This window comes from Bos javanicus, chromosome 4 (assembly GCF_032452875.1).
Source record: "Bos javanicus breed banteng chromosome 4, ARS-OSU_banteng_1.0, whole genome shotgun sequence".
NCBI classification, from domain to species: Eukaryota; Metazoa; Chordata; class Mammalia; order Artiodactyla; family Bovidae; genus Bos; species Bos javanicus.
The window spans coordinates 6,034,526-6,062,140 of record NC_083871.1 but is presented as its reverse complement, the minus strand read 5'-3'; the positions used below and the strand labels follow the sequence as shown (position 1 = coordinate 6,062,140).

The 27,615-nt window shown below is 44.8% G+C and overlaps 1 protein-coding gene across 5 annotated transcripts in view; it reads right to left on the bottom strand.

The window, feature by feature from the left end:
• DDC (dopa decarboxylase) overlaps nt 1-27,615 on the bottom strand; it is a 103,791-nt gene that overhangs the window by 24,859 nt on the left and 51,317 nt on the right. For all 5 annotated transcript variants that reach the window (XM_061413325.1, XM_061413326.1, XM_061413322.1 and 2 more), the window contains 3 exons: nt 25,235-25,301; nt 18,144-18,238; nt 13,058-13,125 (listed from right to left, as the gene is read on the bottom strand). In XM_061413325.1, coding sequence (XP_061269309.1) covers nt 13,058-13,125; nt 18,144-18,238; nt 25,235-25,301 — 230 coding nt within the window. The remainder of the gene's footprint in view (nt 1-13,057; nt 13,126-18,143; nt 18,239-25,234; nt 25,302-27,615) is intronic.

Genomic DNA, 27,615 nt, shown 5'->3' with positions numbered 1-27,615 from the left:
CGTCTCTTCGTCTTCAGTACCTCCCTCCTTCCAGTTTGGGAGTGTCTATTCTGCGGCTGTTTTTTGCTTCCTTTGGGCTCTCAGTTCATTACTTCTTGGCTCTGGTCTTTTCTGTTTAAGTCTGTTCTCCAAGCCCTGCTTTACTGTGGGCCACGACTTCTGTCCCACCTGCATATTCATTCAAGTCTTGGGATTTCCAACGACCTGTTTCCTTTTGTCCACTGGGCCGTGGCTCCAGTGGTCTGTGGTGGTCTGCTCTTCAAAATGTAGGTCCCAGCTTTGCTTTTCCTTATGAAGTTTCATGATACTACAATGAGGAACATTTTATTTAAACCAACGAATGGGCGTGTACATGCATGTGTGCAGACATGCACACTCACACACACACATGAACAGAAACACCCTTTATAGGTACCAAAGTCGCCCCACCTCGGATGGGCCTGACAGTGAGGAAAACCTGTCCCTGTCACCAGACACATTCCTGAGGGAGGATCCTGAGGAGGAGGGGCAGGGGCTCCTGTTTTGTGCAGAAAGTATGGCTTCTTACATTTTAAAAAAAATCTACACCACCTTATGTGTAGGGCTCCCTGAATGAGGGCTCATGTTAGCTCTTCATGCCAATAATGCCATCAAGAATCCAAGATGCCAAAAGCACCAAGACCACAATGCAAAGAGGAGATTCACAGAAAACTGTGCCGCCCTGCACAGCATCTAGAATTACATCTTACCATAACCAGAGTGATTAAAAATCTTCCCAAGTAACTGAACTTTTAAAAAGTCCACTGTGACAGGAGTATACAAAAGCTTTAAAACTAAAAAAAAAAATGATTTTATTTGGGAAAAAAACCAAGTATTTTTAAAGGCAGAGTAAAACATGCCCTTGGTGGAATTTGAGACTTTCTTTGGAGAAAATCTACTTTTAAGAGACAATAAGGTCTTATCACTGACCTAGAGCCAGACATCCTGGAATGTGAAGTCAAGTGGGCCTTAGAAAGCATCACTATGAACAAAGCTAGTGGAGGTGATGGAATTCCAGTTGAGCTATTTCAAATCCTGAAAGATGATGCTGCACTCAATATGCCAGCAAATTTGGAAAACTCAGCAGTAGCCACAGGACTGGAAAAGGTCAGTTTTCATTCCAATCCCAAAGAAAGGCAATGCCAAAGAATGCTCAAACTACTGCACAATTGCACTCATCTCACACGCTAGTAAAGTAATGCTCAAAATTCTCCAGGCCAGGCTTCAGCAATACGTGAACCGTGAACTTCCTAATGTTCAAGCTGGTTTTAGAAAAGGCAGAGGAACCAGAGATCAAATTGCCAACATCTGCTGGATCATCGAAAAAGCAAGAGAGTTCCAGAAAAACATCTATTTCTGCTTTATTGACTATGCCAAAGCCTTTGACTGTGTGGATCACAATAAACTGTGGAAAATCCTGAAAGAGATGGGAATACCAGACCACCTGATCTGCCTCTTAAGAAATTTGTATGCAGGTCAAGAAGCAACAGTTAGAACTGGACATGGAACAACAGACTGGTTCCAAATAGGAAAAGGAGTACGTCAAGGCTGTATATTGTCACCCTGCTTATTTAACTTCTATGCAGAGTACATCATGAGAAACGCTGAACTGGAAGAAACACAAGCTGGAATCAAGATTGCTGGGAGAAATATCAATAACCTCAGATATGCAGATGATACCACCCTTATGGCAGAAAGTGAAGAGGAACTAAAAAGCCTCTTGATGAAAGTGAGAGTGGAGAGTGAAAAAGTTGGCTTAAAGCTCAACATTCAGAAAACAAAGATCATGGCATCTGGTCCCATCACTTCATGGGAAATAGATGGGGAAACAGTGGAAACAGTGTCAGACTTTATTTTTTTGGGCTCCAAAATCACTGCAGATGGTGACTGCAGCCATGAAATTAAAAGACGCTTACTCCTTGGAAGGAAAGTTATGACCAACCTAGATAGCATATTCAAAAGCAGAGACATTACTTTGCCAACAAAAGTCCGTCTAGTCAAGGCTATGGTTTTTCTAGTGGTCATGTATGGATGTGAGAGTTGGACTGTGAAGAAAGCTGAGTGTGGAAGAATTGATGCTTTTGAACTGTGGTGTTGGAGAAGACTCCTGAGAGTCCCTTGGACTGCAAGGAGATCCAACCAGTCCATTCTGAAGGAGATCAGCCCTGGGTGTTCTTTGGAGGGAATGATGTTAAAGCTGAAACTCCAGTACTGTGGCCACCTCATGTGAAGAGTTGACTCTTTGGAAAAGACTCTGATGCTGGGAGGGATTGGGGGAAGGAGAAAAAGGGGATGACAGAGGATGAGACGGCTGGATGGCATCACTGACTCAATGGACGTGAGTCTGAGTGAACTCTGGGAGTTGGTGATGGACAGGGAGGCCGGGCGTGCTGCGATTCATGGGGTCTCAAAGAGTCGGACACGACTGAGTGACTGAACTGAACTGAACTGAACTGAACTGAAGGTCAGAGCACACTGGTTCATATTTACATAGAAAACATTCAAAATACCCAAATGAACAATAAAAAGCTAATGAACAGAATAATGAAATCATTATAAAACATATTTCCTATGCTTGTAATGAGGGCAAGTTTAAAAACTTCAATTATCTTGTCCATTTCAATATTTAGAGATTATAGTCAACAAGTTTGTTTTAAATTACAGATTAACCGTTGGTAAAATTTCACTAAACCAAAAAGAGATGCTTCTGATTTTGAGGAATACAAAAAAGCCAGAGCAATAAAAAATATCCATTTTTATCTTATGTGTTGTGTTAGCAAAATCTTTAAACATATCTATAAAAGAAAAATTCAAGGGTTCCCTCGTGGCTCAGCAGTGAAAATCCTTCTGCCAATGCAGGAGACTTTGGTTTGATCCCTGGGTCAGGAAGATACCCTGGAGGAGGATATGGCAACCTACTCCAGTATTCTTGCCTGGAGAATCCCATGGACAGAGGAGGCTGGCAGGCTATAGTCCATAGGGTCACAAAGAATCAGACATAACTCAGCAGCTAAACAACAACATAAAAAAATGTACAACATAAAGCTGTGTGTTTGCTTGTTTTCATCTCTGAGGTGTTGAAGGATACCTGGCCTTTCCCAAAATCCAGTTCTTACAAGCGTCCTTATTGTCTCTGTCCTATTGTGTTAGGATAGCTCATTTTTACTGCAATACCTCTTAGAATAGCAAAATAGCGTAACATGATTCCCTGGATATACAGCACAGGGCAAAAAGCCTCTGAATAGACTCTTAGCCCCTGCAGTCACCAGGCTGCAAGATGCGCTCACATCCTCTGAAAACACTCAGGGGTCCCTAATTAGGGATCTGCTCAGTGGATTTGCCACTCAGGTAGGTGAAGGGGCAGCTGCCCTGAAACAGGAGAGAGATGCTGTGGTCCATCCACTCTCCTCTACCTCTAGACTGTACATGCTGGGGCTAAAGTCCAGGACTGTTTTCAGTATATGAAGAGAAAGCGGAATCAGAGTCAGCTTGAACAAAAGTGGGCATAGAATCTAGGCTCTATTTTGCCTCATTCACCCCAAGAAAGCTCTTTTTTATACCCAATTGGAACAAGTCCAATGAATTTGCTGTGTATCCTTTTGTGTGTGTTTGTAAAATGTATATCGTTTTGCGTGCCTGTGATGAGTTGCATCCTGGGAGATACATAATTCTGTCTCTGACTCTTTTTACTCAGTTATAGTTTCTAACACTTTACCCCTATTGTATAAAACATGTGGCTCTAGCATGGATGGTTGTCTGCTGCTAGTGATCCCATGCATGTCTCAGAACCCCAGTACCAGGATAATCCCTGTACCAACAAGGCTGCAATAGGATTAGATGAGGTGACGTATGAAGAAGAAAAGGGCACCTAATAGCAGATAATATCTTGAGTGTAAAATTTGTACTCAAGCATCTTTATTGCCATGAAGATGCTTTATGGGCACCCCTGGATGTGGGTTTAGGTATGTCCCCCTCTGCTGCCAGTGAGGGTAGGGGAATTCTCTCCAGACAGCCCAAGAACTTAGGTTTATATGTCACTTCTTGATAGAATCTAGTGCTGTAATTTAAGTTGGCACATCATTTCTTCAAGCTGGAAGTTTCTGGAAAGCATCACTCATGTATGCATGCTCTGGAAGCCTGGTGCCCACAGGAGCACAGGGCCAGGCTGTGTGTGGGGCCACTGGATTGTGCCAGGTGGGAAGGACACCCCAGCAACTGAGACCCACGGAAATGACTCTTTAAAGGCTCTCAGTAATTGATGAAACTTTGTAAAGTTGCAAGCATATGGAAAAACACCAACTTTAAAATGTAAACAGCTAATTTTAAACAAATTCAAAATCCATGTGGACCACAGAAAACCATCTGCAGTCCCTGTGACCTATTCTGAGTTCTCTGCTGTGCACATTCATGTCTCAGGGCCTTTGCACTGGCTACCTCTCCCCCTGGCCCTCAGGACACTCATTGCCTGGACCCTCCTCATGAGCCCTCTTTCAGATACCACGTCACCAAACACAGACAGGCATGGAGAACAGACCATATGAAAACCCAGGGAGAAGACAGCCATCTATACACCAAGGAGAGAGGTCTCAGGGGGAACCAGCCCTTCTCACACCTTGACCTTGGACTTCCAGCCTCCAGAATTAGATTTCTATTGTTTAAACTGCCCAATATATGGTTCTTTGTTATGGCAGCCCTAGAAAAGTAATGTAAGCACAGGGCCCAAAATAGTACAGGTTAGTAATTACTATGTTAAAACAAAAATCCTTCCAGATCAAATTCCATCAATCAATGTTCATATTATCATTATGATATCGTGGGATGAACCCCGGGTTTAGGAGAGACCTGATTCTCCCAGATAGATGAAATCACCTCAAAACCCTTGACAATCATTCTGTTCAGGACCACACTGACTCAGGAGAAAGGAGGCATATCCTCTATTATAATTTAAATCTTCACTCATTTGTTTATTTAGCCTTTCAAACTAGCTGGTAGGAAGCTCCTGAATCTTCACCCAGCATCTATGGCAGCCTCAGCCGTCACACCAGGCTCTGAGAAAAGCCCCTGATGAAGCAAGTCTTCTCTTATCCTTTACTTGCTCCCTGGCTTTCTGGACACAGGGGTGCAATGCTGCTTTCATCGTATTCACCTTATCACGTCTCAATATCCGGGTCATACATTAGTGCTCGCTGACAGCTGCAGTCTCCGCATCAGAAGATGGAGCAGCGAAGTCAGTGTCCCCTTTGCAGGGCCACTGGCAGGGCCACTGACTTTGGCTAATTAGTGTGTTGATGGAGCTGCATCTACCGGGACTCATTGAACATCCATTTCTGATATTATTTTACCCAGGAAATGAGTAAAACACCACAGCTTACCACGAGACCATCTGGAGTCATCTCATTTCTTCCCCAACCAGCCATCAGCTGGTCTGTCCAGGCTGATTTTGTGGCTTTTCTCAGTCAAATGGATCACTGGCCACTGAAGACCACTTAGCTGCTAGTTAATCTGCTCTGAGGCCAGCCCTTCTCTCAGAACCAAGGCCTCTGGGATACACATGGGGACTCACATTGACTCCATGCCAGCTGGGTACTCTGGAGCCACATTCCATCCACCAACTCCTTCAGATAGCATCTGTGTCTGTGTGTTAGTCGCTCAATAGCATCTGACCCTGTGGACTGTAACCCACCAGGCTCCTCTGTCCATGGAATTCTCCAGGCAAGACTACTGGAGTTGGCCATTTTTACTTGGGGGTGTGATTACTGGTTTGATTGCTCTCTCCCCTTTTGATGCTCCCTTTTCTCCTCCAGGTCACCTCTATCTCCTCCCTCCCTCTTCTCTTCTCTACTTAACTCTGTGAAACTCTCTGGGTGTTACAGGCTGTGAAGAACACTTAGGGAATTGATTACTGGCTAGATTGCTCTCGCCCCTTTTGATCCCCTCTCTTCTCCTCTTGGTCACCTCTATCTCCCTCCTCCCTCTTCTCTTCTCCATGTAACTTTGTGAACCTCTCTGGGTGTCCCTCACTGTGGAGAATCTTTTCACCATTACCCTAGAAGTTTTATCATCAGTGCTGTATGGATGGAGAAGTCAAGAAGCTATGTAAGAATAAGACTGAAAGCCAGAGGCAGGAGGCTTAAATCCAAAACTTCAGAACACCAGAAAACTCCTGACTCCAGGGAACATTAATTGACAAAAGCTCATCAAAAGCCTCCATACCTACACTGAAAGCAAGCTCCACCCAAGAGCCAGCAAGTTCCAGAGCAAGACATACCAAGCTAATTCTCCAACAATGCAGGAACATAACGCTGAGCATTAAAATACAGGTCGCCAAAAGTCACACCAAACCCACAGACACCTCAAAACTCACTACTGGACACTTCATTGCACTCCAGAGAGATGAGATCCAGCTCCACTCACCAGAACACAGACACAAGCTTCCCTAACCAGGAAACCTTGACAAGCCACTAGTCTAACCCCACCCACAGGGAGGAACCTCCACAATAAAGAGGAACCACAAACTTCCAGCATACAGAAAGGCCACCCCAAACACAGCAATCTAAACAAGATGAAAAGGAAGAGAAACGTTCAGCAGGTAAAGGAACAGGATAAATGCCCACCAAACCAAACAAAAGAGGAAGAGATAGGGAATCTACCTGAACAAGAATTCAGAATAATGATTGTAAAGATGATCCAAAATCTTGAAAACAAAATGGAGTTACAGATAAATAGACTAGAGACAAGGATTGAGAAGATGCAATAAATGTTTAACAAGGACTAGAAGAAATAAAAAAGAGTCAATCAATAGTGAATAATGCAATAACTGAGATCAAAAGCATGCTGGAGGGAACCAATAGTAGAATAACTGAGGCAGAAGATAGGATAAGTGAGGTGGAAGATAGAATGGTGGAAATAAATGAAGCAGCGAGGAAAAAAGAATTAAATGAGGACAACCTCAGAGACTTCTAGGACAATGTTAAATGCCCCAACATTCAAATCATGGGGGTCCCAGAAGAAGAAGACAAAAAGAAAGGTCATGAGAAATACTTGAGGAGATAAGAGTTAAAAACTTCCCTTAAATGGGGAAGGAAATATACACTCAAGTCCAAGAAACCCAGAGGGTCGCAAACAGGAATAATCCAGGGCAAAACACCCCAAGACACATATTAATCAAATTAATGAAGATCAAACAAAAAGAGCAAATATTAAAGGTAGCGAGGGAAAAGCAACAAATAACACACAAGGGGATTTCCATAAGGATAACATCTAATCTTTCAATAGAAACTCCTCAGGCCAGAAGGGAATGGCAGGAGACACTTAAAGTGATGAAAGAGAAAAACCTATAATCCATATTACTGTACCCAGCAAGGATCTCATTTAAATATGAAGGAGAAATCAAAAGCTTTACAGACAAGCAAAAGATGAGAGAATTCAGCACCACCAAATCAGCTCTTTAACAAATGCTAAAGGATCTTCTCTAGACAGGAAACACAGAAAAGTTTATAAACTTGAACCCAAAACAACAAAGTAAATGGCAATGGGATCATACTTATCAATAATTACCTTAAATGTGAATGGGTTGAATGCCTTAACCAAAAGACAAAGACTGGCTGAATGGATACAAAAACAAGACCGCTATATATGCTGCCTACAAGAGATCCACCTCAAATCTAGGGACACATACAGATGGAAAGTGAAGGGCTGGCAAAAGATATTTCATGCAAATGGAGACCAAAAGAAAGCAGGAGTAGTAATACTCTTATCAGATAAAATAGACTGAAATAAAGGCCGTGAAAAGAGACAAAGAAGGACACTACATAATGATCAAAGGATCAATCCAAGAAGAAGATATAACAATTATAAATATATATGCACCCAACATAGGAGCACCGGAATATGTAAGGCAAATGCTAACAAGTATGAAAGGGGAAGTTAACAGTAACACAATAATAATGGGAGACTTTAATACCCCACTCACACCTATGGATAGACCAATTAAACAGAAAATTAGCAAAGAAACACAAACTTTAAATGATACAATGGGCCAGTTAGACCTAATTGATATCTATAGGACATTTCACCCCAAAACAATGAATTTCACCTATTTCTCAAGTGCACACAGAACTTTCTCCAGGATAGGTCACATCCTGGGCCATAAATCTAGCCTTGGTAAATTCAAAAACATTGAAATCATCTCAAGCATCTTTTCTGATCACAATGAAGTAAGATTAGATGTCAACTACAAGAAAAAAACTATTAAAAATACAGACATATGGAGGCTAAATAACACACTTCTGAATAATCAACAAATCACAGAAGAAATCAAAAAAGAAATGAAAATATGCATAGAAATGAATAAAGATGAAAACACAGCAACCCCAAACCTATGGGATTCAGTAAAAGCAGTGCTAAGGGGAAGGTTCATAGCAATACAAGCCTAACTCAAGAAACAGAAGAAAAATCAAATAAATAACCTAACTTTACACCTAAAGCAACTAGAAAAAGAAGAACCCCAGGGTTAGTAGAAGGAAAGAAATCATAAAAATTAGGGCAGAAATAAATGAAAGAGAAACAAAGGAGACTATAGCAAAAACAGCAAAACTAAAAGCTGATTCTTTGAGAAGATAAATAAAATAGACAAACCATTAGCCAGACTCATCAAGAAAAAAGGAGAAGAATCAAGTCAACATAATTAGAAATGAAAATGGAGAAATCACAACAGACAACACAAATACAAAGGATCATAAGAGACTACTATCAGCAACTATATGCCAATGAAATGGACAACTTGGAAGAAATGGACGAATTCTTAGAAAAGTATAACCTTCCAAAACTGAACCAGGAAGAAATAGAAAATCTTAACAGGCCCATCACAAGCACAGAAATCAAAACCATAATAAAAAATCTTCCAACAAACAAATACCCAGGACCAGATGGCTTCACAGATGAATTCTACCAAAAATTTAGAGAAGAGCTAACACCTATCCTACTCAAACTCTTCCAGAAAATTGCAGAGGAAGGTAAACTGCCAAACTCATTCTATGAAGCCATCATCACCCTAATACCAAAACCAGACAAAGATGCCACAACTAAAGAAAACTACAGGCCAATATCACTAATGAATATAGATGCAAAAGTCCTCAACAAAATTTTAGCAAACAGAATCCAACAACATATTAAAAAGATCATACATCCTGGCCAAGTGGGCTTTATCCCAGGGATGCAAGGATTCTTCAATATTTGCAAATCAATCAATGTGATACACTGCATTAACAATTTGAATGATAAATATCATATGATTATCTCAATACATGCAGAGAAAGCCTTTGACAAAATTCAACATCCATTTATGACTAAAAAAAAACAAAACCTTCAGACAGCAGGTATAGAAGGAACATACTTCAACATAATAAAAGCCATCTATGATAAACCCACAGCAAACATTATCTTCAATGGTGAAAAATTGAAAGCATTTCCCCTAAAGTCCGGAACAAGATGAGCTTGCCCACTCTCACCACTACTATTCAACATAGTTTTGGAAGTTTTAGCCACAGCAATCAGAGAGGAAAAAGAAATAAAAGGAATCCAGATTGTAAAAGAAGAAGTAAAACTCTCACTGTTTGCAGATGACATGATCTACACAGAAAACCCTAAAGACACCACCAGAAAATTACTAGAGCTAATCAATGAATATAGTAAAGTTGGAGGATATAAAATTAATGCTCAGAAATCTCTTGCATTCCTATACACTAACAATGAGAAAACAGAAAGAGAAATTAAGGAAACAGTTCCATTTACCATTGCAACGAAAATAATAAAATACTTAGGAATAAATCTACCCAAAGAACAAAAGACCTATATATAGAAAACTATAAAACACTGATGAAAGAAATCAAAGATGACACAAATAGAGAAATACACCATGTTCATGGATCAGAAGAATCAGTATAGTGAAAATGAGTATACTACCCAAAGAAATCTATAGATTCAATACAATCCCTATCAAATTACCAATGGTATTTTTCAGAGAATTAGAACAAATAATTTCACAATTTGTATGGAAATATAAAAAACCTCGAATAGCCAAAGCAATCTTGAGAAAGAAGAATGGAACTGGAGGAATCAACCTGCCTGACTTCAGGCTATGCTACAAAGCTATAGTCATCAAGACAGTATGGTACTGGCACAAAGACAGAAATATAGAGCAATGGAACAAAATAGAAAGCCCATAGATAAATCCATGCACCTATGGACACCCTATCTTTGACAAAGGAGGCAAGGCTACACAATGGAGAAAAGACAATCTCCTTAACAAGTGGTGCTAGGAAAACTGGTCAACCAAGTGCAAAAGAATGAAACTTTCTAACACCATATACAACTTCTAACACCATACACAAAAATAAACTCAAAATGGATTAAAGATCTAAACGTAAGACCAGAAACTATAAAACTCCTAGAGGAAAACATAGGCAAAACACTCTCTGACATAAATCACAGCAGGATCCTCTATGACCCACCTCCCAGAATATGGAAATAAAAGCAAAAATAAACAAATGGGACCTAATTAAACTTAAAAGCTTTTGCACAACAAGGAAACTATAATCAAGGTAAAAAGACAGCCTTCAGAATGGGAGAAAAATAATAGCAAACAAAACAACTGACAAAGAATTAATCTCAAAAATATACAGGCAGCTCCTGCAGCTCAATCCCAGAAAAATAAATGACCCAATCAAAAAATGGGCCAAATAGCTGAACAGACATTTCTCCAAAGAAGACATACAGAGGGCTAACAAACACATGAAAAGATGCTCAACATCACTCATTATCAGAGAAATGCAAATCAAAACCACAGTGAGGTACCATCTCATGCCAGTCAGGATGGCTGCTATCCAAAAGTCTACAAGCAATAAATGCTGGAGAGGGTGTGGAGAAAAGGGGACCCTCTTACACTGTTAGTGGGAGTTCAAACTAGTACAGACACTATGGAGAACAGAGTGGAGATTCCTTAAAAAACTGGAAATAGAACTGCCATATGACCCAGCAATCCCACTGCTGGGCATACACACCAATGAAACCAGAATTGAAAGAGATACGTGTACCCCAATGTTCATTGCAGCACTGTTTACAATAGCTAGGGCATGGAAGCCACCTAGATGCCTATCGGCATATGAATGGATAAGAAAGCTGTGGTACATATACACATGGAATATTACTCAGCTATTAAAAAGAATGCATTTGCATCAGTTCTGATGAGGTGGATGAAACTGGAGCCTATTGTACAGAGTGAAGTAAGTCAGAAAGAAAAACACCAATACAATATATTAATGTATATATATGGAATTTAGAAAGATGATAATGATGACCCTATATGTGAGATAGCAAAAGAGACAGAGATGTAAAGAACAGACTTTTGGACTCTGTGGGAGAAGGCAAGGGTGGGATGATTTGAGAGAATAGCATAGAAACATGTATATTACCAAATATGAAATAGATCACCAGTCCAGATTTGATGCATAAGACAGGGTGCTCAGGGCCGGTGCACTGGGATGACCTTGAGGGATGGGATGAAGAGGGAGGTGGGAGGAGGTTCAGGATGGGGAACATATGTACACCCATGGCTGATTCATGTCAACATATGGCAAAACACTACAATACTGTAAAGTAATTAGCCTCCAATTAAAAAAATAATTACTTAAAAAAAATACTGGAGTTGGTAGCAACTCCAGGGGATCTTCCTGATTCAGGGATCAAACCCACATTGCAGGCAGATTCTTTACTGTCTGAGCCACCAGGGAAGCCCTCAGACAGTGTCTGACCTGATCAAAATACCCCAGCAGAAAAGAATTCCATCTCAACCCAATTTAAAGTTAGAGCAAAGGGAGTTTTGACATGCTATACAAACTCTCCTCAAAGTGTTCTCCTTTGGGTAAAATAGGCAAACACAACCACAAGAACACTAACATTCATAAAAGCTATAGCTTTTCTAAGTTCTTATTCGCATTTCTGACAAACTTTCACCCAAATACAAAAGGGTTTTAAAATCATGTATCAGAGTTTGGGGCTAAGACTGACCAAAAAGGACCTAAAACAGTGGTAAAGAACTTGCCTGCCAATGCAGGAGACGCAAGTTCAATTCCCAGACTGGGAAGATCCTGTGGAGAAGGAAAAGGCAAGGCACTCCAATATTCTTGCCTTAGAAATCCCATGAACAGTGGAGCCTGGCGGGCTATAGTCCATGGGCTCGCAAAGGGTTAGACATGCTTTAGTGACTAAACGACAACAACAAAGCACTGAGTGCAGCTTATCATTAGATAGATAAGTTAAGGTGAACTTGGAGAACTGACTTCAGTTGCTTTCCTCAGCTTTTTAAGGTGGAACTCCATTTCCCTTAATTACACAATAAACAATTTTGCACAAAATTCATGCGAAACTCCTAGATCTAAGGATTCATTAACCAACTTCTTACTCTAATAAACTAAGAAGCAACATTTTCTAGTGATCCCATTCTACTCTGGTCTTCATTATTTCTTTAAACATCATCAGTGCAGTGAAATGTCATCCCCTTTAATTTCTGAATTCTTTTTTCTTGTTCTAAATATAACCAATGTGCTGATGGTATGGCTATTAAGAATTTCCAGGGAACTTCTTAGAAAACAGAATTACTTTTCTTTTTGCTTAGCAAATGCTTTTAAACATTTAGACTTAGATTTATTAAACATTTAAGAATAAAAACATAGAAGCAAATGAATTACAAATATGTAGTAAGGTTAATTTGTATTTTTTGTTGTTGTTGTTAATACTAGGTAAATTAGATCAGATATTTTCTCTGTTAAACTTCTCTTGTGCCAATATGTTCTAGATGACAGCATATGACAGGGTAAGATTTAGTAAGAACTCTACCCATTGTGCAGAAATGCAGGCAGGCAGTGTTTTTTGTGTTTCCCCAGCAATGTCACTTCAACTGCCAGGTTTCTTTCATATGAACTTGTCTAAGAAGCAGGGTAACTTGCATGGTAATTGACATCTAGTGAACAGGGAAACTTACCACATGGCAGAGCAGTCAAAATTCACCAAGAGCCATTTGTGGGGATTAAAGTTAAATGAATCTGCAAACTGCCAAGGAATAAGAACAACAAAAAGAAAACACTTCAATTATTAATGCTTAGCTAAAAACAAGACCTCATGCATAGTAATTAACAGTTTGTATTCTCAAATAAAAATTGTCTGATCAGTCAGACAGAATGGGAATCAGGTGAAACTGTGGGGTCTGGGGCTCATGGGCACTTGGGCAGCTATCCCAAGCTACCTGAGCCTCATTTCATCCATTTCAAATCCTATCTCATGAAACATGAAGCTAATATATCTGATTCTGGGCTGAGGCACAAAGGGAGGAAAAGACCTTTGGAGCCAGAGAATCTGGGCTGGCATCTGGGCACAACTGCTTCTCCGTGTGTCCGGATGGGAGTCCTGCTTTGTAGAAAAGTCATGAGATAACAGCCGTGAACGCCTCAGCATGGGTCCTGAGGGTGATGCAGAAACCGTCTGGTGCAAACCCTGTAACTGCTCTGTTGTTGTAGGGCCATACAGGTTGGGGAGCCATGTGATGAAAAGTGGGTGTGATCTCAAGCAGCTCTGGTTATGTCCAGAGAACTGGTGAGAGCAGTCATTGGGCAGGGCTTATAAAATGACGTCCCAGGCGGCCCTAAACCAGGCTTTGCTCATAGAGGGCGAGGGGAGGGACTCGTTGAGCTGGTAGGGCTGTGCCTTGGGCACCCTGCAGGGCACACCCACAGAACCAGAATGAGACTGTGGTCCACTGAGCATAAAAGGTACCAGGTTGTCGGCTGGAAAAAAAAGCACAAGCTAAAAGCTGAGAGTTATGCTTTATTTGACAGACTTTCCCAGGACTCCAAGCCCAGAAGACAGCATCTCAGGTCACTCTGAGGGACGGCCCTGAAGAGGGAAGGGGGAGGCCAAGCTATATAGGGGTTTTTGCAACAAAGATCAGGTAGTTGGAACATCAAAACATTACTGTCAATTAAAGGAAACCAAGGGCTTCCCTGGTGGTTCAGTGGTAAAGAATCTGCCTGTAATGCAGGAGATGCAGGGGACGAGGGTTTGATCCCTGGGTCAGAAGCCCACTCTGGTATTCTTGCCTGGAGAATCCCATGGACAGAGGAGCCTGGCAGGCTATAGTCTATAGGGTCGCAAAGAGTCAGACATGACTGAAGTGACTTATCACACAGGCCAAGGAAACCAAATACGTCAAGTTAAGGAATTTAGGGCTTTTCTTTGTGTGGGAAGATGCATGAGTCTGGGCTCAATGAAATCATTACCTTGATGGGCATCTCAGCTACCTGGGGCCAGTGTGCTGGGCATTCCTATCCCGAGTCCCCACAAGGCTCACTTTCGGGGGCGGCGGTGAGGTGATGTCTGGATGGCTGTAACACCCTTTATTTACTGATGTGGCCGCAGCATTTTTCCATGGGAATTTATGTGAGGGATAGGAATTAGATAATATCTAAGGCCTTCCTAAAAATATATGCAAAAATAAATGTGTTAATCCTAATTTGGTGTGGGGCTATCGCATTTGGATCAAGGGATGCATTTCAAAGACCTTGGATAATATAAAACACACAGAATTTCAAAGCATATGAAAGGTCATGGGATTTCTATCATCCATGAGGATGCCCACCCCCAAGAAGCAACACAAACACACTTTATAGTTCAGTGGGCTCTCCTGCTTTGACACTGGTGAATCCCAATTTGTTTTTGAGGAAAGTCATAGTTCTACTTTTCCACATAAAATGAGATGTTATTCATATTTTATGTTGTGTACTTTCAATTTTGCATAGTCCGAAGTCACATAAAATTTATCCACACTTCAAACTACTAGACTATTTGACAATCGGAATTTTAATTCACAGGTGCTATGGAAGAAAATTGGACTGATTCAGCTTAGAAAATACTTTGTGCATGTTTCCCAAACTTTATGAACTAGCAAAGTTCTCAGAGTATACATACCATGATCAACAATAGGAAATGAAAATATCGTAACTAATATACAGCAATCAGGATCAGCCCATTTTTCACTGAATTGACTTCCCTGGTGGCTCAGACGGTAAAGCATCTGTCTACAATGCGGGAGACCCGGGTTCGAGCCCTGGGTTGGGAAGATCCCCTGGAGAAGGAAATGGCAATCCACTCCAGTACTATTGCCTGGAAAATCCCATGGACAGAGGAGCCTGGTAGGCTACAGTCTATGGAGTCGCAAAGAGTCGGACACGACTTCAATTTTCACTTTACCAATATGGATGTAATAGAGCAACAACTGTTCTTGTTTCTCTAAATATTTTCTTCGTTCCAAAGACACCACATTCATTATACTCAAAACAGTGAGAGGATCTCTGGACACCAGTGGTAACAACTGCCAACAACTGGCTCTAGGGTCACTCGTCAAGTTCAAGTGTCAACCTATTTTCAAGTAGGACAAATAAGAGATTTCAACCAGCAAGACTGACTGGGGCAGTCTGTGTTTTCACTGACTTGTCAGAGCACGTGCCCCTGGCTTGTCCTCTGGCTGAGTGACAGGACCTGAGTCCACCTGAGGCCATGTGCCTGCATCTATAATTAAAGCAGATGACGACAGTGGCCATGCCGAGACCCCAGTTGGGAGGAATCTCCTGGGGGGAAAGCTTCAAAGTCTTTTGAAGGACAAAGGCTTTGGGACACCTCTCCTCCATCCTGACAAGTGGGGGAGCAGGAGGGGCCAGGAGGGGCCGGAGGGCAGACACTGGAGCTGCTGATGGCCACCTCACCCCTCCACCCACTCTAGGGGCGCAGATTCATTTCCCTCCAGGTTCCAATAAAAAGCAGAGTTGAGAAAGAGGCAGGAAATGACAAGGAGTTTCATTTGTTGATAACGAGAAACAAAAGGTGAAAGAAGGGCTTTGTTTGCTAGGAATTTCATTAGTTTCCTCCTGGGGGCTGATCTCTTTAAACCTCTCAGTCGTTACCCACAGGGATGTTTCTTCCTGCTGATGGAGAGGAAGGCGCTTATCAGCAGGGCTGGGCCGGGTAGACAGGATATTACAGTCCCTTATCTGCCAGCTGAGCAGCCAGCCCTCCCAGCCCAGCGACCATAGGAGGTTGGATGGTGTTACTCATTGTTGGGTATGAAACCCTATCTGATACTGATAGGAACTCACTGCAGAGAGGTGCTGCCCCACCTCTGCGGTGGTCTGACAATTAGACACCCACCTCATGAAAGTGAAACTTTGAGTTGTTGGTTCATAAGGAAGAGAAGAGTGTAGTGGGAACAGATCATGAAATTCTACACTAGACACTCAGAAAAGACCAGGCCTTGGGAGGGGCACATACATCCTGATGGATGCTTTGCCCCTGATCTCTTGAGGTCCCAGGGGAGGGAGACATTCCCAGTAATACGTATCATCACACACAGGACCACAACAAAATGCATTTACATGGTGGAGAGATTTCTTCTTCATTTCCCAGCACCAAACACCCACCTAACTATCAGCCATGAACTACAGGAGTCAGTGTGAGCACCCTGTTACCAGAACTTCTCATGTATTTTCACCCCTTCCCAAGATTTCCAGAGGCCTCCATGTACCCTCGAGGATTGATCTAAGCCCTTGCACACATTCAGAGATCAATAAGTAATTACTGAATGAATGAGTGAATGGATGGATGGATGTGATGGAGGCATAAACCAGAATGCATCTTTATTCATTAGTGACAAAAGGCTTACTCATTTCAAAGATGAGAATTTTGTATTATATACCACTGATACCTACTTTTCTAGTATTATGGCGTTATGAGAATTCAAATCAGTCATTAGGAAATTGATTGGCAGCAGACAACAGATCAGAGAGAGGCTTGGAGGGACAGTCACTCCAGGCTGTAGTGAGAAATGAGAATAACATGTACTGTGTGCACAGCTTGCTGTGTGTGGGTGCTGCTTCTCAGCCCTTTAAATATGATTAACGCTTCTGACTTTTATAATAACCCCTCAAAGGAGGCTTGATTACGAAATCCATTTTGTGAGGTATGGAGAGGTTACTAGCCTGCCCAAGGGCTCAAGGCTGGTCTTGGCGCAAAGCCAGGATGCAAACCAGCTGTTCAATCCCAAGACAACACCCTTGATTCCTGCACCACATGAGGCCATGGTCTCCAGAAACCCCTGTCTCTGAGCATGAAATCATTACTGACAAAGCCTGCTGCTCTGGGCCCTTCGCTGCATGTACATCTGAGTCCCTGGCAAGAAGGAACCTCCTGCCCTGCGAGCTGCTGACAGTGAAAACCTGCTTGGGTCTGGAATAATTTATTAGGATCTGTCCCTAAGATCATCTCTGTGCATTAAGTCTGCACCCTGGAGAAGCAGACCATCGGTCAACCATTTTGATTGCTGTTTCTCAAAAGAATCAGATGTTTTAGGAGGCATTTCAGGCCATATATTCCAAATTCTGAGTGTGCGCAGGACATTTAAATGCGTTGATGGCTGCTCGTTCCATCTCTATGAACGTGAACATCATGCTCAGTCGCATGATCAGAACACGACTGTGACATTGACCTAGATTGAATAGAATGGTGGGCTGGTTTTTAAAAACTAGCCATTGATCTGAAATGCATTAAGATTTTATTTTCTTCCTAAATATTTCCCCATCATCTTATGAACTAAAAATCTATCCTATAATGACAGCTCTGCCCAGGATCTGCAGACTGAGAAATAGTATGAACATCAGGTGTGTCTTCTTTGAGAAGATAGTTTTTGGAACCAGGAAGGTTCTCACCCCCTGTCACAGGGAGGCGTAACTTCTAATCATCAGAGAAATGGGTATGGGAATGACTTGCTGAAATGAACCACAGTAGCGAAAAATAAAAGTATCACATCCTTATAAAGACAAATCACTGATCACAGTATATATACCTTTTAAAAATGGTCTTGTTGATTTCCTGCCCATTGAGCTCGTCGCAGAGCACTGACTATGTGTAACTGATTCACTTTGCTATACAGCAGAAACTAACACAACAGTGTAAAGCAACTACCCTCCAATAAAAACTTTAATAAGTAAATAAATAAAAGTGATCTTGTTAAAGAGAACACTCACCTCCACGCCATTCAGAAGATGCCGGAACTCAGGGCAGATGAAGGCACTGCCTGCGTAGGCGGCGTCCACGTGCAGCCACAAGTCCTCCTCGTGACCTGAAGCCCAGAAATGACCTGTGAGTTCTTAGAGGGATGTCCCCGTGCTGGAGTCAAGCACCTGTCCCATCCTGGCACCTTTTCAACATCGTCTGTCAATAGCGTTTGTCGGTCTGATGTCTGCATCCCTGACAGGCGGTGATGCTGAGGCAGCACCCCTTCATTGTTGCTGGCCCGACAGCGCCGGGCACGGGGACCAGTAAGCAGCACGCGCATGGAGGCGAGGGGAGCACCTGGACTTTCGGAGTTGACCCTCAGGCCCAGCAGAGCTCCATGAGACCAGCATATCCCACTCGCATCCCACTGTCCACATCAACTCCAGGTATGCACTCTGCTCTGCTCTCCCCGCCTCACTCACTGCAAACTTTCTTTCCAATTCTCTGGGCTCTGAAGCCCTTCCCACAAGCATCTCTTGAGGTTGGGACCAACCACAGTCCCCACTGGTCTCTCTACCCCGCTCCATCTCCACAGGAAGTTCAGGCACCTATTTTATGCTTCCTGAATCTTCTCAGCTCCTTTCATGAGTGTGAATTTTATGTTCCAGCCATGCTAAAAGGGCCTCACACAGTACAGGAACCTTCTAGCATTGAGCTGGGAGAGAGTCCTGTCTGAACGTGCTCCTCAATTCACGTGCATCTGGGTTCAAATCCCTCCCCCAGGTGCCCAGCTGCCATGTGGCCTTCCTGCCTGCCGTGCTGCACGCTCCTCTGCTCTCAGCAAATGGAGATAAAGCAGCACTCAGACCCTGAGGGATAAACCAGACGACACTCATACTGTACCCATCACAACACTAGGGCAGACTCAGCGAGGAACGACATGATCACTGTGACTGTCCCCAGCCTCAGCACTGGGTGCTTCCCATGGCTGTGAAATATGCAAGCAGGAGAGCTGGTGGGTCTAGATCAAGGGGTGGGCTCCTTCCTTTATGGGGGCAGATGCTACCTCAGGAGACCTGGATCAGGGCACCCTTGCAGGGGCCGGTCAGGACCTGCCAATGCATCTGTGCAGGTGAATAGATTCACAATTCACTTTTGCCTGCGTGATGCTGGTTCATCACACACAATGCTATGAGGAGTGAGGAGCAGTTCTGAATTCTGCTGATAAAAGATGGAAGAGACATTTCAAAGCCGTGATTCAGTTTGAACTTCAGAATGGAAGGAACGAAAGCCCTCAGTTGGATTAAGATCAAATGTGTCCTGGGACAATGATAATTAACACAGAGGGTCACAGTGGGTGAGGCCTAAAGTGACTGCCCCCGGGTGCCCTCAGAGCCCCCACAGATGTGGCTGTGTGCCAGAAAGGGCACGAAGTCTTAGGAGAAATGGGATCAGGAAAGGACGCAATGGCCAGCACCGCTGCAGGAATGCTCTCCTCTGTCGCTGCTATAGCTCAGCTCTACTGAGGGAGGAAGGAGCTTCAGACACGCATACAGGATGGACATAAACTCTCAGGGAGAATTTGGGTTCTCCGTGGGGCCACAGAGGCTACTGTCAGAGAACTGCATTTTCTGCTAGAGGCACCTGGGTAGAGTCTGACAGATGCCAGGGTCTGTGCCCAGCTCAGGCAGACAAGGCAGGAAGGAATATAGCCATGAGGGCAGGAGGAGGGGGATGGAGTTCTGGGGACCCCTCAGCCTCACCCCGTGAGAAAGATGCTTGTCACACAGTAAAACCACAACCCCTTTCCTTAGTTGGGCCTCACCTGGGAAGACGAGGAGAGATCATCTGACCTTAGACCCCAAGGAGGGGGCTGGAATGATGCCAGCCCCCAAGGCTGTGTCACTGCAGAGAGTACAGGAGATCTCGGAGTGGGCAGTGAGTGGGGAAAGGCAGAGGGGCCTCGGGTGGGAAGGGGGTCCCCAGAAAGAAGGCTGCAGAGAGAACTAGCCTCACCCCAAGGAGCTCTGGCCTTTGCCCTTGGCTCTGGGGAGGGGAAGGCTGTGTCTGCTAGGACTCATCCCCCAGACAGTGCAACAGCAGGGTTTACAATGGGGGCTTTGGGTCACTTCATATCAGTTCTGAGTCCTGGAGGACTGGGAACTAGAAGTATTCACTGGATCTCCCAGAGGGGCCAGGAAATGTAGGCAGCCTCCCGGCCAGCATGCGACAGCCCAGGGACACACCCTGACTGACACTACAGGCTGAGTGAGCATCCCTGGCAGGGAGGGTCCCACCCTGTGCCTACCATCCTGCTGTGGGACTGGAGGACCTCACAGGCGAGGATGACCAGACGCCCCCAGCTGGACCACGCCCCACTCTGCCCCGGGCACCTCCTCTCTGCTCCCAGGTGTGGAGTGTCAAACCCGCAAACCCGAGGGAGGAAGCCCTGACCTGGGAACTGGTGTCAGGACCACGGGCAGCTCTGGGGGACTGGCTTCCCTCCAACTGCGAACTTGCCTAAAACTCCTGCAGACAAGCGAAAAATCATAAACGACAAGGGATTCTTGTGGCAACGGAACCATTCAGCACCTTGACTGCGGTGGCAGATACATAAACCTACACCAGTGATGATGAAATTGTCCCAGGCTTAATAAACACCCCCTACACACAAATGAGGACAAACGTAATTGGGGAAATCTGAATAAGAGGACCTCCCAGATTGCACTATGTCAATTTTCTGGTTGTGACATGTATTGCAGTTTTGCAAAATGTTACCATCAGAACAAACTGGGAAAAGTATACAGAGGCTGTCTACTATTTCTGATAACTGCACATGGCTCTGTTGTTCATTTGCTAAGTCACGTCTGATTCTTTGTGATCCCATGGACTGCAGTACTCCAGGCTTCCCTGTCCATCACCAACTCTTGGCATTTGCTCAAATTCATGTCTATCGAGTCAGTGATGCCATCCAACCATCTCATCCTCTGTCATCCCCTTCTCCTCTCACCTTCAATCTTTCCCAGCATCATGGTCTTTTCCAACAAGTTGACTCTTCGCATGAGGTGGCCAAAGTACTGGAGTTTCAGCCTCAGCATCATTCCCTCCAAAGAAATCCCAGGGCTGATCTCCTTCAGAATGGACTGGTTGGATCTCCTTGCAGTCCAAGGGACTCTCAAGAGTCTTCTCCAACACCACAGTTCAAAAGCATCAATTCTTCAGCACTCAGCCTTTTCTATGATCCAGCTCTCACATCCATAGATGACTACTGGTAAAACCACAGCTTTGGCTAGATGGACCTTTGTTGGCAAAGTGATGTCTCTGCTTTTTAATATGTTTGTCTAGGTTTGTCATAGCTTTGCCTCCAAGGAGCAAGCATCTTTTAATTTCATGGCTGCAGTCACCATCTACAGTGATTTTGGAGCCCAAGAAAATAAAATCTGTCACTGTTCCCACTTTATCCCTTTCTATATGTGATGAAGTGATTAGACCAGATGCATGTGGCTCTATCATTATTTCAATAAATATTTCAATTGAAAAAGGAAAAGACTAAACATAAACTCCTGCAGAAGGAACTTCTGGATACCCTTGCTGAGTGGATTCCCCATGGGGTTCTCCTCTCTCCATGAGGAAAGGGAGAGCCAAGGGCCACATCCTGAGTCTCGTATGTGATTATCCAACAGCATAACTTGCCTTCCAGCCTCTTCAAGTACTGAGGGTATCTGTAGGAGTCAGGGGTCCTGGAGACCCCATGGCTGGAACACAGGAGTTGCACGCCCCAGGACCAGGCCCACCCAGCACCCAGGTGAGGCTGCCTGGACAGAGAGATTTCTGCTCCGCCCACAAAGGAGGAGGCTGCCTCTGTCCCTCTCGAGCCCCTGCTGCCTGCATGTTTCCTTGCAAGGCTTCCATGGCCCCACGGACAGAAGCGGCAGACCTCTGGAACTGTCTGCTGCGTCCTCACCAGCCATTCCATCCTGCCTGCCCTGTACCCCGTCCCACACCCCCGGGACCTCCGCCTCAGCTTCCCACCTTCATACCTTCTGTCTGTCTGCCTTCAACTCTCTGCTTTCTGTTTCTTACCCTTTTCTCAATAAAATCTGCCAGGAATTTCCACTGATCACTCCAATGTGACCAACTGAAACAGTCTCACTGGCAAATTGTTTCAGAAGAAACTAAACAGAAAGTGTCTTTCCTGGGACTTCCCTAGTGATCCAGTGCCTAAGACTCTGTGCTCCCAATGCAGGGGACTATCCCTGGTCAGGGAACTAGATCACACATGCTGTAAATAGAGTTCACACGGGACTTCCCTGACCATCCAGTGGTTAAGAATCCACCTGCCAATGCAGGGAACATGGGTTCAACCCCTGGTCCAGGAAGATCCCATATGCTGTGGAACAAGTAAGCCTGTGGGTCACAGCTCTGAGGCCCAAGGCCCCGAGAGCCTGTGCTCTGCAACAGGAGAAGCCCCCGCCAGGAGAAGCAGGTGCACAGCAACTGGAGGGTAGGCCCTGCCGGCAGCAACTGGAGAAAGTCCGTGCACAGCAGTGAAGAACCAGTGCAGCCATAGAGAAATAATCAATTTTTAAAAAGAGTCTGTATGCTGAAACCAAAGATCCCACATGCCTCAATGAGGACTGAAGAGCCCATGTATATAACTAAGACTTGGAGCAGCCAAACACATACATAAATAATAAACATTGCTTTTCAAAAAGGCATCTTTCCTAAAGCAGTAGTTGGGAGAAGACCAGGTTCTGATGAGCCTCTTGGTCAAATACTGGCCAAGATAACTAATCTGAATTATTTTAATGGTTTTCTCTGATTGCACTATGGAACCAGGTTGACCTGGTCTTGTCCAAAGTTGAAGAATGCTAAATATTTGGTGACAAGCAAGAAAATGACACTCAGAGGAGGGCAAGCAGGTAAAAGGTGCTCATTCACTGTGAAGACACCACCCATGGTTCATAAGAGCCTTGCCAATAATAAATAGAATTGTCCAAATTGCCCTCGTGGATAAGCCTGGGCAGTGAGTGGAGGGTAGTGGTGCTCATTGGATCCCTCAGCCCCCCGGGAACAGCCTCTATGTTTGGCACCAAAAGCCCCTCAATGATCCAGCTCTTCCCACAGCCCCCAGCCCCGGGAGCCATGGGAGCCCCAGGACAGGAGAGCAGCCAGTGCTGAGGGGCAGGGTCCTGTGGGCTGTGTCCCGTGGGGCTCTCAGCCCTCTAATCTGATAGCCGTGGACTGCTGTCAGCTGGCCAGGGCCCGGATGTCCAATTCCCAGCCTGACATCTGGATCCAGTGGCCCAGCGCCTTGGCCCAGGATCAGGGTTTGCAGCCCGTGAAGCCACACCTATGGACATAGCCAGCTTGTCCCTCCTCCCTGGCCTCAACCCCGGCCTTGCACCTCTGACTCCAGCCAGCAGATAGAACAGCCATCTGCCATGGTCACGGCTAGGGAGCTAGAGCCCATGGACACAGGCCAGGAATGCCCAGGGCCACCTGGTGGGCCAGCCAACAGCCTCACATCTCCTGAATCCCAAGGGCTCCCCCTACCCTCCTGCCTCACGCCCTCTCTGTGTGGTAACTCAGTCATTCAGAATCCCATCAGTTCACAATGACAGGTTCTTCGGACTGCACTTTGCAGGTGGGGACAGAGCTCAGAACTGCAGCCACAAGGGCGGCTGGGCTGCAGCACAGCTGCTGTGACTGTGGCCGGCTCGACGCACGCCACCCAGCCATCATTCATGGTGGGGGGGAGACGGTCCACTCCTGCATCACCTGAGTGTGGTCCACAGGTGGACCCAGGTGAGGAGAGCTGAGAAAGCCCTGGAGTTCCACAAATGGGCAGTGAGCCAGGCCCAGCAGCTGGCTGGATGCCTGGCACAAGCCACAGCGTGGCCAGGAAACATCTAGACCCTCCAGGGGGCTCCTGCTACCTGCCTCCTCCCACCCTGGGCAGCGGCTCTGCCTGCAGCTAAGGAGCTGGTTCTCCTGCCCCGAGGACAGAGAGGATGCTCATAAGCCGGGCCCTTGCCTGAGGAGAGGCCTTCCAGCAACAAAAAGCCCTGCTGTGTTCTGGGAGCCTCAGGTCCAAGACACTTATTCCCCGCTCACCTCTGAATTCTCTGAATTCTGTCTAAGAAAACCTCAATGCTCCACTGAGGGAGGAGGGAAGTTAAGTGAACTGTTAGCCGCTCAGTTGCGTCCGATTCTTTGTGACCCCATGGACTGTAGCCCGCCAGGCTCCTCTGTCCACAGGATTCTCCAGGCAAGAATACTCAAGTGGGTTGCCATGCCTTCCTCCAGGGAGGCTCCCAGTAAACACACAAAGCTCACTTCTTGCGAGGAATCTAGTTTTTTTTTTTTTTTAATTGATTTGCTTAATTGCTTTATTTGCTCACCTATATTCAGGAATTCCAAGAAGGCAAAAAAAAAAAAAAAAGATGCTGGAAGACTTACTCCAAGGACAAGAAATTCTCCTGCCGTCCTACACACAACCCTCTGAGAATCTGCAAAGTTGGTTCTCTTCAGTGGGACAACACAGCCTTCGCGATCTGATATCACTGTGGTATTTTACTTATTAACACTGTGTTGGTACAGCTAAGGTTAACTGTTGTCCAGTTAGCCCAAATTCTGAGTTTTTGGAGTTCAAGCTTAAGATTTGTGCCACTGTAAACATGAGAAGAGTTTGGCAGATTATCCCACAATACGTTTCATGATGTTAATATTATAATATGGTGTATTACTATATAATTATATTACATTTACATAATATATTATCAGTCAGTCAGTTCAGTTGCTCAGTCATGTCCATCTCTCTGCAACTCCATCACCAACTCCCGGAACTTGCTCAAACTCATGTCCATTGACTCGGTGATGCCATCCAACCATCTCATCCTCTGTCATCCCTTTCTCCTCCTGCCTTCAATCTTTCCCAGCATCAGGGTCTTTTCCAATGAGTCAGTTATATATTATCATAATATTATAATATATTATTATATAATGGTATAATATAATATTAAGTTAATATTATGAAGGAGAGCCCAAAGAGGCAGCTCACTAAAGTCTTTGGATATCAGGAAAATTTTTTCCAAATAAAATTTAATCAGATACTTACAAATGGGCCCCACTTCTAAGAGGTTGTCAAAGGAGCAGCAGGACGTGGTCCCCAGTGTAGCCACCACCTGGAGGGTAAGAAGCAAATGTCCTTTGTTCAGTCCTACATCACAGTCCCTGCTGTCACCTCCACACACACAGCCACACCCCCAGGCCCAGCCCTGGCAACCCACGAAACTCTTGAGACCAGGGTCTGCATCTTATTTGTTCATGTTGCTAGCAACTCACACTTTGCTGGCACAGATTGGGTGCTGAAACATTCACTGCATGCAAACACCCTCCAGATCAAAAAGCATCTGATGTTTTCAAAACCAAAGAGCCTAATTGATCTATGGTGGCGGGTGCTGTCTAAATAATGAAATTTCTCTTTCAATGTGACAAGACTGAAATTTCATTCAGTCTGTATAGCCTTTATGGAGCCTCCAGCAATTATCTGTGCCCCGAGAATAGAGATGGAAGAATCAGAAAAACAAAGCTAGTAAACTTGAGATCCAGGCTGGAGGCCTCCCTGGTTGCATTTCACCTATAACCACCTGTGTTTGATCTGAAAACTGAATGTGTCTCAGCGTTAAAGCGGTCTGACCAGGGAGGTGTGGGGCTCTGCCCTGGGATGGCTCCGCTGACATAGTCCCCTGAGCCGGAGAGAGCGATGCTTTGTTATTCAGGTCAGGGAAGGCCAACAGTGTGGGAGCCTATGGCGACTGAAGAGATAGCTTGTGATACCCACAGGGAGAGGGGATGCCATGCCATGCAGGGCCACACAGGGAAGCACCAGTGTTGATCAGGAGGTAGAGGAAGGGATGGAGAGAGGGGAACGGGTGGGCAGGAACTCCAGGTTCCAGCAGAAAGGAACAGGTGGGGCAGGCTTAATACTGACAAGCGTGAGTCATTTCAGATTACTGCAATGGGCTGTGGGCACAAGAGCTGCTCTGGTTGTCTGGTCCCTGGTTCTGGCCCCTGGGGAATCAGGGCAGGAGAACAGTGGCCTGGAGCGTGAGAGCCCCATAGGGGATGTGGCGAGGTGTGTGGGCTCTAAGAGTGCTGGTTTGCTTAGGAAAGGGTCACTTTCCTTTCAGGTCCCCAGGAGCTGGCTAGACCTCCAGGGTCAGCAAGCTTCTTGAGACATCCAGTTACCAGCAAGACAGAAAATGAAAAGGCAAGATGGATACACAGACGTTGAAGCCAAGCACGTGGGACAAAGAGGCCAGATTGGAGGCCCAGCTCTGCATCATGTGGACACCTGCTGGGTGTTAGTTTTCTCATTTACACCACAAACACACTGGACCAGGATATGCCCAGAGCCTAAGGTCTGTGAGTTTAGACCCTTTCCTAAGCAAACCAGCACTCTCAGAGCCCACACACCTTGCCACATCCCCTACGGGGCTCTCACACTCCAGGCTGCTAGTCTCCTGGCCTGATCCCCCAGAACCAGGAACCAGACAATCAGAGCAGCTCTTGTGCCCACAGCCCATTGCAGTAATCTGAAATGACTCACGCTTGTCAGTATTAAGCCTGCCTCACCTGTTCCTTTCTGCTAGAACCTGGAGTTCCTGCCCACCCGTTCCCCTCTCTCCATCCCTTCCTCTACCTCCTGATCAACACTGGTGCTTCCCTGTGTGGCCCTGCATGGCACGGCATCCCCTCTCCCTGTGGGTATCACAAGCTATCTCTTCAGTGGCCATAGGCTCCCACACTGTTGGCCTTCCCTGACCTGAATAACAAAGCATCGCTCTCTCCAGCTTTGACCTTTCCCATGGCTTCTCAGTCCCTCTCCTCCCACCTCTGTGCCCACCCCTCACACCCCTCCCCACCCCAGTCCAAGCACCAGCCATTCTCCAAGCCTGCTCAATCCTGACCATATGAGTCACTGAGTGGGAATCTGAATCAGTGAGCCATTTTCCTCTGGTGTTTGCAATTCCTTCCAAAAATATAACTGAATATTAAAACACTTTGTCTAAGGGTCCTGGTTTGGTAGGTAGAACGAGACCCATAAAATGCTTTGTCTATGTCATAAAGCCTGTGTAGCTTTAAAAAAAACCCACAGGATGATTCAACCATCTTAATATCACTTGCAAATTATTTTCTCAACTTAAGAGTCTCTTAGGAATGACACTTCTGACATCCAGGAATTCCTTTCATTTCATCTCATGTTCCTCAGTAAAATCCTAATGGAAATAAATGCCACACCATCTGTTTTTAAAATGCAACCTGAATATCCTCTTGTTAAAATTATTTTCTATTAATGTGTATATGGCAGTGAGTCTAGAATAATTTCACCAAATATTAGTACTGTTTGTCTCTTATGATGAGATTTGGTTAATATTACATCTTTTATTCTGTGATTTTTATGTTAGTATTGATATTTTCATTCTGCCGTGGAGC